The 13,122-nt window shown below is 41.7% G+C and overlaps 1 protein-coding gene across 1 annotated transcript; it reads left to right on the top strand.

Moving 5' to 3' along the window:
- Positions 1–2,423: 2,423 nt before the first annotated feature.
- rab14l (RAB14, member RAS oncogene family, like) lies at positions 2,424–13,108 on the top strand. The gene is made up of 8 exons (XM_076086580.1): positions 2,424–2,569; positions 6,913–6,971; positions 7,792–7,845; positions 8,440–8,617; positions 9,158–9,224; positions 10,418–10,505; positions 10,718–10,748; positions 10,864–13,108. The coding sequence occupies exons 2-8, from the start codon at positions 6,920–6,922 to the stop codon at positions 11,039–11,041; spliced, it is 648 nt and encodes a 215-aa protein (XP_075942695.1). The 5' UTR covers positions 2,424–2,569; positions 6,913–6,919; the 3' UTR covers positions 11,042–13,108.
- The last annotated feature ends 14 nt before the right edge of the window (positions 13,109–13,122 follow it).

Below are 13,122 nucleotides of genomic sequence, written 5' to 3'. Positions count from 1 at the left end.
CACAAATGATATTGCAGTAATGATTGGAGGTCAGTTTTTAGCCACATGCCTTTCTCCAAAACTATACGACAGCCAGAGTCTAGAGAGAATCTCCACAGAATGTGCAGCTTTCTCTATCCATGTACCATTTGTCAGAGAGAGAGAGCTTGTTTTGTCAGCCGTGAAGACACATCCTGAGTGTGCCTTTAAGATCTCATGTCTCATTACACACTTTGCGCTTACTTATGCTGTTTTTTTCTTGCTGAGCCAAACACCAGCTCGTCACTCTTCTCTGACTGACTGTCTCCCCCTTCTGTCCCTCCAGCGGCCCTGGGTATCGTCCTGACCAGTGGTTGTGCCACATCCAGACACTGCCAGCAACATGAGCTGCCGGGGGTGCGCATCCACTGCTGTGACTCAGACCTATGTAACAGCGCCCCCTCCTGGCACCCGGGCACGCTCCACTACGTCTGTGCACTGTTCAGCCTCTTGCTGATGAGGATGTGGTTGTGATATGGAGACAATCTGGAGAGGGACATAACACCAGTGGACTATGGGGGTGGGAAACAACAGCTGTCATCTCTTCTCTTAGCTGCTCATGTTTAGAGCTGAATGAGAGTTTTGCACCTTGAAATAGTAAGCTTTTGTCACATTGTTAGCTTGGATTTACAGTCAGAGTGATGGCAAAATAACCCTGTGAATATGTTTGATCAAAAATAACTATGAAGCAGCTTGCAGTCATCAGTGAATTTATTGTGCAGATCCACTCACTTACATAGCTTGAAGTACAGTACATGGGATATTATGGGCCATTTGTTGCCATGAAAGAAAGATCTTAGAGTCATAATGTAGGTTTATTTAGATTTTTTTAGTAAAGACACCTTGTATCAGCGATACAGATACACACAGACTTGAGACTTATAATGGCTTACGTCCAATTGTACTGTAAGACATGAATTCATTTTCCTCATCATCTTTCTCAAGATCAAATCTTTGTTGTGCAGTATTTTATTTTAAATACACAGGCTATTTACTTTGCTAAATTGAAGATATTTTTTCTAGTTTGCTGTCCAGTTCTCACGGTTAATCTTGGGAAAGCACACTGCATGTTGTATGTGGGACTGTAAGAAAAATTGTACAGTGAAAGCATGTAATGTTGTGAATTACTATATTAAAATGTTTCATATTTTTCAAAAGTGCTTGAAATGGAAATTTGTATCACACCAAGACACACCATGAATGTCACATACTACACGTAATCAGAGCAAATTAAAATGACTTGGGGTTCACATGATTTAATTTAAACCGTAGGCCAGCTGACCAGAAAGGGATTTTATGTGCATATGAAAATGTGTAACGCTGACATGAAATAAATAGAAATGAAAAAAATGTTGTACAGACATTTCATCGAGGGTTTTGTTAAGTACCATATACAGTATAGGCTTTGTATATCATAAAGCTGTCATATACAAAACTAGTCTGGGTATCAAACCTTACCAGCCTTTAAAATCTGAGTAAACGTTGCAGCACTGCTGGAGCTAAAAACTTTACACGGCGACATTTTGGCAGAATGGATAGTGTCCAAATATTAAATAAATAGCTCATAGTCCCACTTCCTTATGCTGATTGTTTGCATGTAACACATTTGTAATTCTCTCACATTTTGTTCCCAATTAACACATTAACAAATTTGAACCTGGCTTCAGTTGATTTGCACAAACACATGGGAAAGATACCGACTAAGGACCATTGCAATGAACATAACATTAACAGGGCCAATAGAGCTATATATCACTGGAACAGTTTTACATGTTTTATATCTCAAGAATCTCTGAAAAAATGTTTAAGAGACTGCTAAAGATGTTATTCTTGAATAAGACAGGCCTGCAAAATAGTTGTTCTAAATTATTAAACAGTATGGATGTTCACATAAATTTAGATAATTGTTTTTATTCAGGCTACAACTCATTTAAATTGTTCTCGTTGAATGTTTGGTAAAGCCCATGTCTTGAGGCATTTCTTAAGTTGCAATGGTGATGCTCATTAATTACTGTAACATATGTACGCAATGTAAACATTTGTTATTTTTTGCATTATATTTGAATGTGGACAACTGATGGGGATCCAAATAAACAATACAAATATACTTTTAGGCATACAATGGGTTCGATTGACCGGTCTAAACCTCACATATCTGAATCAGTCTGATATCTTCAAGGTCTTCTAAGTGCACATTATCTTCTGAACCCAGGTTCAGTCAGGTGCAATAAAATCTCTGAACACTCAATCTTGTTGGTTATCACATGGTTTCATAATCATCATCATTAAAACTGTATCCGTATTAAGAGGTGTGCCAGTACAGTATGCATGAATACACCTGTGCAGGTGAGGTTGCTCTCCACCAAACAGTGCACACACCTCAAATCGCCGCATATGATGCTCTTTGTCCCAGAAGCCCATTGTATACAGCGGAGGAAACCCTGTGCCGCGAGCAGCCATCTTGGATAGACAGATCATACTTGAGCCAGGATAACCTGCATTCCTCTTCTGGACAGCTCAAGAACACAAAGCTCAAAATACGTAATTTCTGGTAAGGACAGAGACGAGCACATACTTGGAACATGCTCACACGTACACCCCGATCAACGTGAAGACACTGGTGTTCCAATCACGAGACGGTCGGAACAGTTAAACTAGCTTGTGTTTGCCAGGAGTCAGCTAATTGGCAAGCTAACGAGGCTAGCTAACAGATGGCTAATGCTAGGTTGTTTTTTATCGTTAGCTTCAAAGAATAGTATATATTACACATTAAACTGCTAGAGATTACTATTGTAGGCGATAAATCTCTTGATCGGCAATGACTCTAAATGGGTTGACAAGCTAACCAAACAGCGTATTTACCATAATCCAACCCTCGCAGCTAACTAGCATGCTACAGATATAGCTGGCTTTCGTTAGTTTGGTTTTTGGTGGCTTTTGTGAAATTGTGCAGAGGCCAAGTTGATTTTCTAACGTAGTTACACTAATCAGGTGACACTGCCTCGATTGTCTTTGTGCTAATATTGGCAAACGTCTTACGCTATTTGTTGTCAAGACATATCCGTTGATCTCAGCGAGCAGGTAAACCAGCTAACGCATACTTGGCTGTCAAAACAGCTCATTTAGGGCCGTGATTGTTATCGGTCACGATCAAGTCGTTGGGTTTTAGCCAGTAAATATCAGGTTTCATTTCCTCTTTTGCTTAGTAACATTGTTAACTTTTTGTGAGCTGACTAACAGCATAAAATTAACCAAACCGATGCTGTCAAATTGCCGGTTGTTAAACTAAGCTAGGAACAGCTATGGCGTTACAGTGTCGAATAAAAGTGATAACATGGACTACAACAGTCGGGTCTGTTTGGATTTGTGTCTGCAGATTGTCCCTTTTTTTTAAAATTCTGGTTACTCGTATAGAAGTGATACTGTAGTCAGCTGTAGTGCACATAACATCAGGTCTGATAACTCCTTAGCCAACAGGGTGTTAGCCTCCTCGCTGGCTTTACTTTTCCTAACAACAGATGTGTGATTTGAAAAGAAGACCCCGAATGTCTTAAATGGGTAATAATGTGGATAGATCTGCCCTTATATGTGTATAAAATGTTTCATAATTTATATTTATTGTGCCAATGCACTCTGTGTATTAGTAGGCTTGATCTGAAACTTGAATAACATTACTTATTGTTTTGATTTTCTTTAATCATGTAAATATTGTAAAACATCAAATTTGATTTGTATGTATTGTAAAAGCCTGTGAACGATGGTGATGATGTCATAATATTGTTTTATGGCTTTTAAGACATGATTTGAATCAGCGGGCCTGAACATAATGAAAGCACTCTGACTATCTATCTATCTATATCTATCTATCTATCTATCTATCTATCTATCTATATATATATATATATATCTCATGATTTCCTAATAGAATTGAGTCACGCATCGTCCCCTTTATGTGGGAAGTGGCTGTTGAGAGAAGGAAAGTCAATGACAGTGTTTCTCTGGAGGAAGATTCAGTGGGTTGGGGAGTAATGGAGAAATGCTGAGGCTGCATTCTGGTCACATGATCGTGACTCCTTGACGGATACTCCATGGGGTTTATTTCTACTTAATGAGCACAAAAAGCTGGGGGGAAAAAGGTTTGGTATCGAAATTGAATTGCATCTTGTTTTTCCTCAGTTCTAACATACTGGGTAACCTACTGTAAATGCTTACTTTCCATCACACTGGAAACCATCACACTTGGGTGTAAATATGCCACATGAGGGTCATGTGACAGGAGGAAGACTGGAGAAAGGCCCTCAAATATATATATATATGATTTTAAAGAATTGCGATGGTGTGATTGCGTGATTTGTTCACAACATCTGTTTCCCTTCGAAACCCGCATGGTACAACTTCATTAACTGCCCTCACATTATGTAGAAGTTATGCTGTCACCCACACAGTTGATATAGAATTAATACATTAAGTGATAATCAGCAGATGTAGCATTGCAGCGTAAACAAGCTTGTGATAGCGAGTGTACTGTGGTCGTTAATGTAGCATTAAAGTTAGCCATGTTTTTTTAACAAAGTAGGAAAAGGGTAGATCCTACAATAATCACATGGGAAGTTCATAAAGACTACATTTTGCCTGAGTTAGCTAGTTGGTGTTAGCCTGAGTAATTATCCACATGTCAGGTCAAGTTGCAGAGTTTGTGGCGGACTGTCACTGTGAGCCAAGTCTTTTCTAAGGCCTCCAGTAAACAACACTGTCACAGCCTGCTTTTGTAAGTTGTTTACATAGATGGAAACACTAAGTAGCTTCTCCTGAAGTCCTATTCTTCTTCAGGAAATTAGAAATACGGAAACATGCTTTTGAGTCGTCTTAGATATCAAATGTTATTGTCTGTTGTTTTCACATATTTTATCTCTGAACATAAGTGTTCTCTACTTTTGATGTTTATAGATTTCCTCAGGCATAGGATTAGTATGACTGTCAGTATCATGAGGGTATCTGACCCTATACCATTTTTATTGAAGCAACATTTCGACCTGAATTAACCTTCCCTGTCTCTGATCCTCTGTGTTCACCCACTTCACTCCATTTGCGAATACTACTGAAAGTCTACACCTTTCATTTATCTTTTTAATCCCTGTAAAGTAATTTCATCTTTACTCGTTTTGCTTTATTTTTTTAATTTCTCCTCTCTTAGATTCTCAAATCCCAGCCGTCTACGTTTTGTCTGTTTGTGTCACTGTCAGCATTAATCTGGCCAGTCCCAACATGGCCACTGTGCTGCAGATACAGGAGTGTGAGCACTACACCAGCACTCGGCTGTGATGTGGCAGTGATTTCAGCACAGTTTTCACTGAGGTGCGGATCACAGAATGGCACTGGCAGACTTTATCTTTGCCAGGGACGTAGAAACCATCGCGCCGCTGCATGATTATGCACCTGATTGTTAAGCCTTGAATTATTTACCTCTCTACTGCAGTTACACCGTACGGCAGCACCTTGACAGAATTACAAAGCGGCCTTTATTCAGCACAAATACAACATGGCCTTGATGGCATCGCAAAGTGAATTTAATGGAGAAATTGTTCGTGAGAGAGACACGGCCAGCTTTCTGAAGCTGCTTTATGGATGCCATACATGACCCGATCATTTATTTATGAACAAATCTGTGCATGTTCAAAAAGGAGCATCTCCCATTGGCTGTTTTGTGAATGTGTTTTTTGATATAGTCATGGTGATATTGTGTGGTAATCCTGAAGGCTGTGTGCTGTGTATGGAGTGTGAACAATGAAGCGTCGCCGGGTCTCGGATAGGTGTCGGGGCTATTTTTAGCTTATGTGAAAAGGTTGCCCGAGCTTTGCGCTCTGAAATGTTTTTAATACTCTAATGTGATCCGTGCTAACTTCAGCTTTAGTGATAGTTCAAACAATGCGGCACAAAGACGTGTTTCATTCCTTTTGTGGTAGTAATATAAGTAAATAACATAAGGGGCACGGGATTGTTAAGGATCATTAGCTTAAGCAGTTCGTCGGTGGACACGAAGCTGTTAAAAGTAAATGGCTACGTCTGTTTGTTCTCTGGCTTTATTTCTGTAAGCTGAGCAGAAATATGAAGCGTGTGGGAAGTGCAGTCAGAGCTCCTCCGAGCTGACCAACCAAATGAAAAAGTGTCTGTTTTAGGTATTTGTACAGTCTCAGCTGTTGCATCTTGGGCATTTAAGAGAAAGTTATTTACGGCCTAATCAAGGGGCATACTTGCTGATATTGATGTGCACCATATTTATAATAATCGGGTAATTTAAAATTGCATAAGGGTCATTATTAAAATGGTTTAACTGGACTCTTCACACAATGTATATGTTTGGATGTGTAATTCCAACACAAGTCCAGGCTACTGTTTGTTTTGCTGTGCTTTAGCGTGCATCGATGAAGCATCTGGTCTTGCCTGGGCTCTGGACCTATTGCTCTGATTGGATTATAGCGTCGTTGAATAACACCGGCTCTTATGTGACCATTTTATATGCAGACGTGCACAGTACTTAATGTAATTATATTTGCACTCAGACATGCTCAAGTTTGACTTTTTTTAGCCTCTCTTCTAGGATAGTATGTTGTTGTTTTTTTGGCAATTGTATTTGAATTGATAATGCTTTTGTGTACAAACTCTGTGTCGCGTAAATGTACATTTGTTTGTTATTATAACATATGTTTTATTATCATTTATTCATGGGGCGAGAGAGCCTTTAATGAAACTAAAATAAGTCCTGCTGATAGTAAACCAGAGTGCAGAATTAATGTGGTCATTGTTGGTAAAACAATGAACTTACTACAATACAGTGAATTACTGCTCTTGCTAGAATCGGTTTACGGCCTAAACGTCCCCTTTTCTCTCTTTCAGAGCCACAATGGCCACCGCACCGTACAACTACTCCTACATTTTCAAATACATCATTATCGGTAAGTGAGCAATGCTTTACAGTGAGCCTTGTTAATGAGCCGTTCACAGTGCATTGCTGTATATACTGTATATCCCACTTCTATGTTTTGTATGCTTCATGCTACACCGTACACTGAGTGGGTCCAACATGTTTCAATATGTCTAGTATGTCAAATGTGTTTTTAAATGCCATTCCCCCGATTAGAATTATGTCCCACTTTTGCTGACAGGTTTGTAAATGTGAACATATTGCTGCTTTTCCTTGAACATACATTTACAGACAGACAAATAAACAAACTTAACCTCCGCTCTGGGCTATTTACCCTCCTCTCTCTCTCACCCCGGCTCAAAGCTAACAGTCGTCAGCTCGAACCTGAAAGAGGAGTGTACATGAAGTCTTGAAGCGCAGCCTTTGGCTTCCTACTTCACTTTTCTTGAACACACATTTTTCTAAGATTCTTTTGATGTTTATAGCCGAGTAGAATAAACAGCAAATGCCCCAACCTCCAGGCTGCTTGGTGTTTTTATGCTAAATACAGATGAAAGCATCAATAGCCATTCTTACAATATTGGCACACCTTGAGTAACAAGGTGGTCAGTGGAAAAAGTATTTATTTTGTCAATATCGCACACCCCACCACATTGTCAAACTCTGTATTGACAATGAATACACATTATTATATTTATGCCTTTCTCTGTCTCATATCGCTCCACATTAAATCTTAAGTACCGTCGCTGACTTCCTCAGAGGGGCTGCTACAACATGCATGTGGGCATCGCTGCAGGCTTGAATAAAGAATTGTTCTTCTTCTGCTATTTAGTCTCTCTCTCTCTCCACAGGGGACATGGGGGTAGGGAAGTCATGTTTGCTCCACCAGTTCACAGAAAAGAAATGTAAGTGCTGCCCTGATGTGTGTGTGTGTGTGTGTGTGTGTGTGAGAGAGAGGTTGCCAGGTTCAACTGGAGTGCCTCGATCGCTTTAGATTTCTTAATGCGCAAGCGGAAGTCGGCGGCATAGAAGAAGAGTGTGAGCTCAACAGTGAGAGACTCTTCTTCTTCTGTGTGCGAGTCAGCTGCAGCCTCCCATTACCATTCAGCTCTGTCTCGTTCAGCGCTACTATTAACGAGCCAGATGCTGTGGTCCTCATTCACCAGCCACCGTCACATCCTGCACGCGCGCGCACACACACACAATGGAGGTGTGTGACTGCACACGTATTCACAGAATGTATATTACAACATTATCACTGTAAGCGAACACACTAACTGTACATGTTTCTCAGTTTAAAACTTAAATACAAGGAAACCACTAATTCTCTTCTTATAATCACCAACTCTCTCAAAATGTTAACGTTGACACGTGGCAAATAATGACACAACACAAAAAAAATGCATGACCATTTAGGGTGTAAAATGGCATCAATAAACTGAACTAATTGGTGCAAATCATCACATTGGACTCGCAGTAACCTCCCTTCCTCTCCCCAGTCATGGCGGACTGCCCTCACACGATCGGCGTGGAGTTTGGCACGAGGATAATTGAGGTGAGCGGCCAGAAGATCAAGCTGCAGATTTGGGACACAGCGGGGCAAGAGCGCTTCAGGGCCGTCACCCGCTCCTACTACCGCGGAGCTGCAGGGGCGCTCATGGTCTACGACATCACCAGGTACAGGATGTAGTCTTATCACACGGTCTCGACTTTACTCCAAAGCTCAAGAAGAAGGTGAACGTGCATCATTTCACCGTCTACAGACTCCTGAACAAAACAAACGATTTGTTTCTGACAGCTTTGTGTCCGACCCTCTTGCCCAAAGTGTTAGATGGTATCAGAGGCGTGCCAAATAAACACAGTTCCACATGTGGAATGTCTTTCCACACACCACACCCAACTCCAGTAAGGGCCCCGAGGGCCCCAGAAACAGCACTTATGTGGAAGAAATAATATGAATTGTTTACATTGTTAATGTGACCGCCCTCAGCTTCTGCTGGGCTAAATGACAAAAAAATGGGAGACAAAGATGCGTATATATGGACCGGTCCAGTTAAGAGGGTACAGTGTGTCAGTGCAGTGAACTCACTCATTTGACCAAAGCTGCTGGATTTAACAGGAGTTTGTGTGTTTTTCCTGTTAGAAACTACACAAATACAAATATCTACAACCTCTAAATTCTGTAACCACTGTCCCATTTTTGTCGATGTCATGCAGGAGAAGCACGTACAACCATCTCAGCAGCTGGCTGACTGACGCCAGAAACCTCACCAACCCCAACACTGTAAGCACACACATAAACATCTTTTCATCTTTCGTGCTGGAATTACTCTTTGTTTGTCTTTTGCTCTTAAACTGTGTGTCCCTACACCCACTACACACCCTCTATACGTTATTCTACTGTGTAGTTTTCTTTTGCTCTCCCCCGTGTCGCTCTCCCTCTCTTCTTAGCCTGTTCAAAGCTGCAGAGCCTTGTCCGTTTCGTAAATTGGATTTCTTGGTAAATATGATTAGCTCCCATTTACTGAGCAGTGTTCCCTCAGAGTAATGTGTTCCTGTAATATGCAAAGGTCACTCCGGGTTTTTAATGCCAAGTGAAAGATGTTTTCCTGCTGTATAAACAGAGGTTTATTAACATCTAGATACACAGATGGGATGTCTTGTTCAACCATATTTTCTTTTGCTCATTTCACAACGCAAACCTTACTTTGCTTTTATGAATATTATTTTGTTCTTTCTGTCTCCTCTCGACTATGAAAACATCAACAGAAGCATATCAACCGTATCTGTTTTTCACAGAGGTGTCTCGTGTCGGCCATGCGGTGGCAGTGTTGTAGTCTAGTCATGACTTGTGATACAAGTGTAAACATGTGTTCCTGCTTTAAGGGAGTTTATTTGGCTGCTGGTGTTTGAACACATAATGACCACATTATGTGTTCACTCGACAGACACCGTAGTCGTCATCTGAATGAAAACAAGAGTTGTGTAAGACGTTCTTTGGATTTAGCAAGAGCTTCTAAAAAAAAAAAAAAAAAATCAGTCGTCCCTTTTCCCAATAACCAATAATTCAAAAAGTACGATTTTAATTTGACTTAAATTACAAGTTAATATCAGTATCAAATCAACGGTGCTTAGATTTGTGCCTATAGCTCTTAAACTCTCACAGCGAGTATCATTGTTAACAATTCTGGAATAAAGCAGAAGGTTTATGCCGAACATGCAGTTGTGAGTCTACAACAAAGAAGCCCGTTACAGGTCTAATTACATCACATCGCTAGGGGCACCGTCAACTGTGCTCATGTGGGTGGGGTGTCGGTTCCTCAGTGTGTCTCTCAGTCAACGTCTTCACAGACAACAACAGTATATCAACTGCCTTAGGAACCGTCAGTGCTATCTCTCAGGGGGGAAGTTATATTTTCAAGCACTAGTCGAGAGGATCGTCTCACTCGTTCCGGTTCTTGTCTCTCGTATTTCCAGGTGATCATTCTCATAGGAAACAAAGCGGACCTGGAGGCCCAGCGGGATGTCACGTATGAGGAAGCGAAGCAGTTTGCTGAAGAGAACGGTGAGCCGCACACAAGAACATCGCATGTTTGAAAGACAGGAAAGAGGGTTTAATGTCCTTTTCTATCTGTATTGCTGAGACAGAACTTAGGAGAAGTTGACTTGAGGAAAGCAGAGCTATTAATTGAAAGAGGGGGCGAATGAGAACTTGGTATTTGAGCTTGTAACAATGTTTTACTGACTCTGTCATTGCATCTGTTTTATGTTCTACAGGTCTGTTGTTTCTGGAAGCCAGCGCAAAAACGTAAGTCTGCACAACTTCAGCCACTTCAGTGACGGCGGAACATGAAACATCCCTTTGCTTACATTCTTACTCCCAACTGCCTTCCTTTTTTCACTTCCCTCTCATTCGTGTTCAGCGGTGAAAACGTCGAGGACGCCTTCCTGGAAGCCGCGAAGAAGATCTACCAGAACATCCAAGATGGTAGCCTAGACCTGAACGCCGCCGAGTCAGGGGTCCAGCACAAGCCCTCGGCCCCCCAGGGTGGTCGGCTAACCAGCGAACCACAGCCCCAGAGGGAAGGCTGCGGATGCTAATGACCAAGCAAACCCCCCCCTCCTCCTTTCATCCTTCCTTCCTGTCTCCGTCTGTCCCCTCCCCCTCCCCTCATCCATTCCTCCACCTCCGTACGGCCATTCACCCTCCTCCCTCACTGCACCAGGAGCTGCATGAGAGCAGGGCTGCGGAGGGAAGGAACGGGGGACGGGTATCGACTTGGGCCAGACTGAGCTGTGGGCTGTGTGGACTACATCTCCCCCCATCCTCCCTCCCTCTCTGCCTGTCTCCCCCTCCTCTCTAAACTCTGTCAGTGTGTTGTCGTCCCATAACTCCTCTTTCGCTCCCCTTGCACCATTCAATCTAGTCCCCCCCCCCCCCCCATATCATAGTATCGTAGACACCACCACGCATTACACGGGTTACTGACACTTTAGATAGATGTAACATTCATACGATAATGATAAACAGAGACTGTTTTTTTTAATGTTTGGTTTTATAGCTATATATGACATGTAAACACTGCATTAAATTTCATCCAAAACTATACTCCTGAAGTCTCATGCATGGTTTACCAATCCAGCATTTTGTGCTCTCCTGAAGTTAGAACTATTGCAGGATCGGACAGCGAAGGCGCTGGAGTAGTGCGTCATGCAGCCACACAGGTAGAGGCTCTCAAGTGTCAGAACGTGCAGCCGAGGGAGCTCCTTCAGCAGGATTCAAACATGCTTGTGGCTTTTTTTAAAACTCTTTCTGCCGCTCGGCACGAAGAGAGTTCCTTTGCCAGATGTGGCGGTGATGTTCTCAGGAGAGGGAGGAAAAAGAATTTAGAAAACCGGGAATTGTCGGCAAATTAAAGTAATTCCTCCGTCTCTCCTGTGAGATATCACAGGAAGGAATATTGGGTGTTTTCCAGCTAGTCTCTGTGTGTTTGTGGACGTCTGTGTGTTAAGAAGTTGGATGAGAGTTTCATCTTCTCTGTTTTTTGGTGTAAAGACTCATTCACATCACTTTCTTTGCACCAGCTCTCCCTCTCCTCACCCATCTGACCCCAACACGTCTCTCTCCCCCCCGGGTCATATCAACAAGGTTTCTGTCTTTACCAGCATTTTCTTTGTCATGGTCTGTTGCCTTATTATAATTCATGTTATTACTCTTTATTGTATTGCTGCACTTCCTCTTCACCCTGCTATTGGACTCACCCTAAATAAATAAACTTTTAGATTACTGATTGCATTTTACTGGAGAATAACGTAAAAATGCAAGTGGTGGCTCACAAGTATCGGCAGCATGGTCTTTAAACTGTCAACACTCCTTTTTTGTCTTTTTCAAGTGCTGCACTGAAGAGCTGATCTGTTTGTGGGCAGTTGTTTCTCTGCCTTGTATAATACAAACACCAAGCAGCATGCCCCCCTCAATACAGTGAAATTGTCAAAAATCCAATTGTTTTTTTGTTTTCAAATACAATTTCTGTACCAGTGATTCCCTGATTGGACAGCTGTATATATTGCTTAACTATTGGTGATGACCTCGCTACTTCACAATTTAGACATTTATTTGCCGGCTCTGCCAAGATCTGTACAGTTGATGTGCTAGTGGGTTGCCTGTAATTCATGCTTGGGAAATTCTGTAACATAGTTTCTATTAATAAATGTATGTAAAGGATAGACACCCAGACCACCCCCCATCCACACTACTGAACCTGTCAATTGGTTGAGGGGAGAGGAAGTGGATTGATATGATGTGCAAACTCTTGATTCCTCGTCACTATATGGAGTGGAGAATGGGGCACTTTTATGTTTTCTTTTGCCACCCAGTCGTCCCTCCTCCACAAGGGGAGGGGCCTGCATCGCGTCTTAACGTTTGGGGATTGGTTTGTTATTGTGGGAAGTTGGTGGGCTGGGTCTTCCTTTTTCCTGTGTCCCACTTCCTGCTTTTGTCTGTCCACAAGTACAACAAAAAAAAAAAGTACATATGTATAAATTTTTCAGGAGCTGTGCTAACATTTAAATGCGTTTCTTGAGTGTATATGATTTAAAAAATGTTGACATTTTGATTTTAATGACAAAATACTCTAGACAGAAAAAATAAATTATACATAACCTGTTGCCGTGTGTCTGTT

This window comes from Anarhichas minor, unplaced genomic scaffold (genome assembly GCF_050575085.1).
Source record: "Anarhichas minor isolate MPS153535 unplaced genomic scaffold, ASM5057508v1 ptg000002l, whole genome shotgun sequence".
NCBI lineage: Eukaryota > Metazoa > Chordata > Actinopteri > Perciformes > Anarhichadidae > Anarhichas > Anarhichas minor.
Note: the sequence above shows the minus strand (reverse complement) of the source record. Positions and strands in the feature narration are given on the sequence as shown.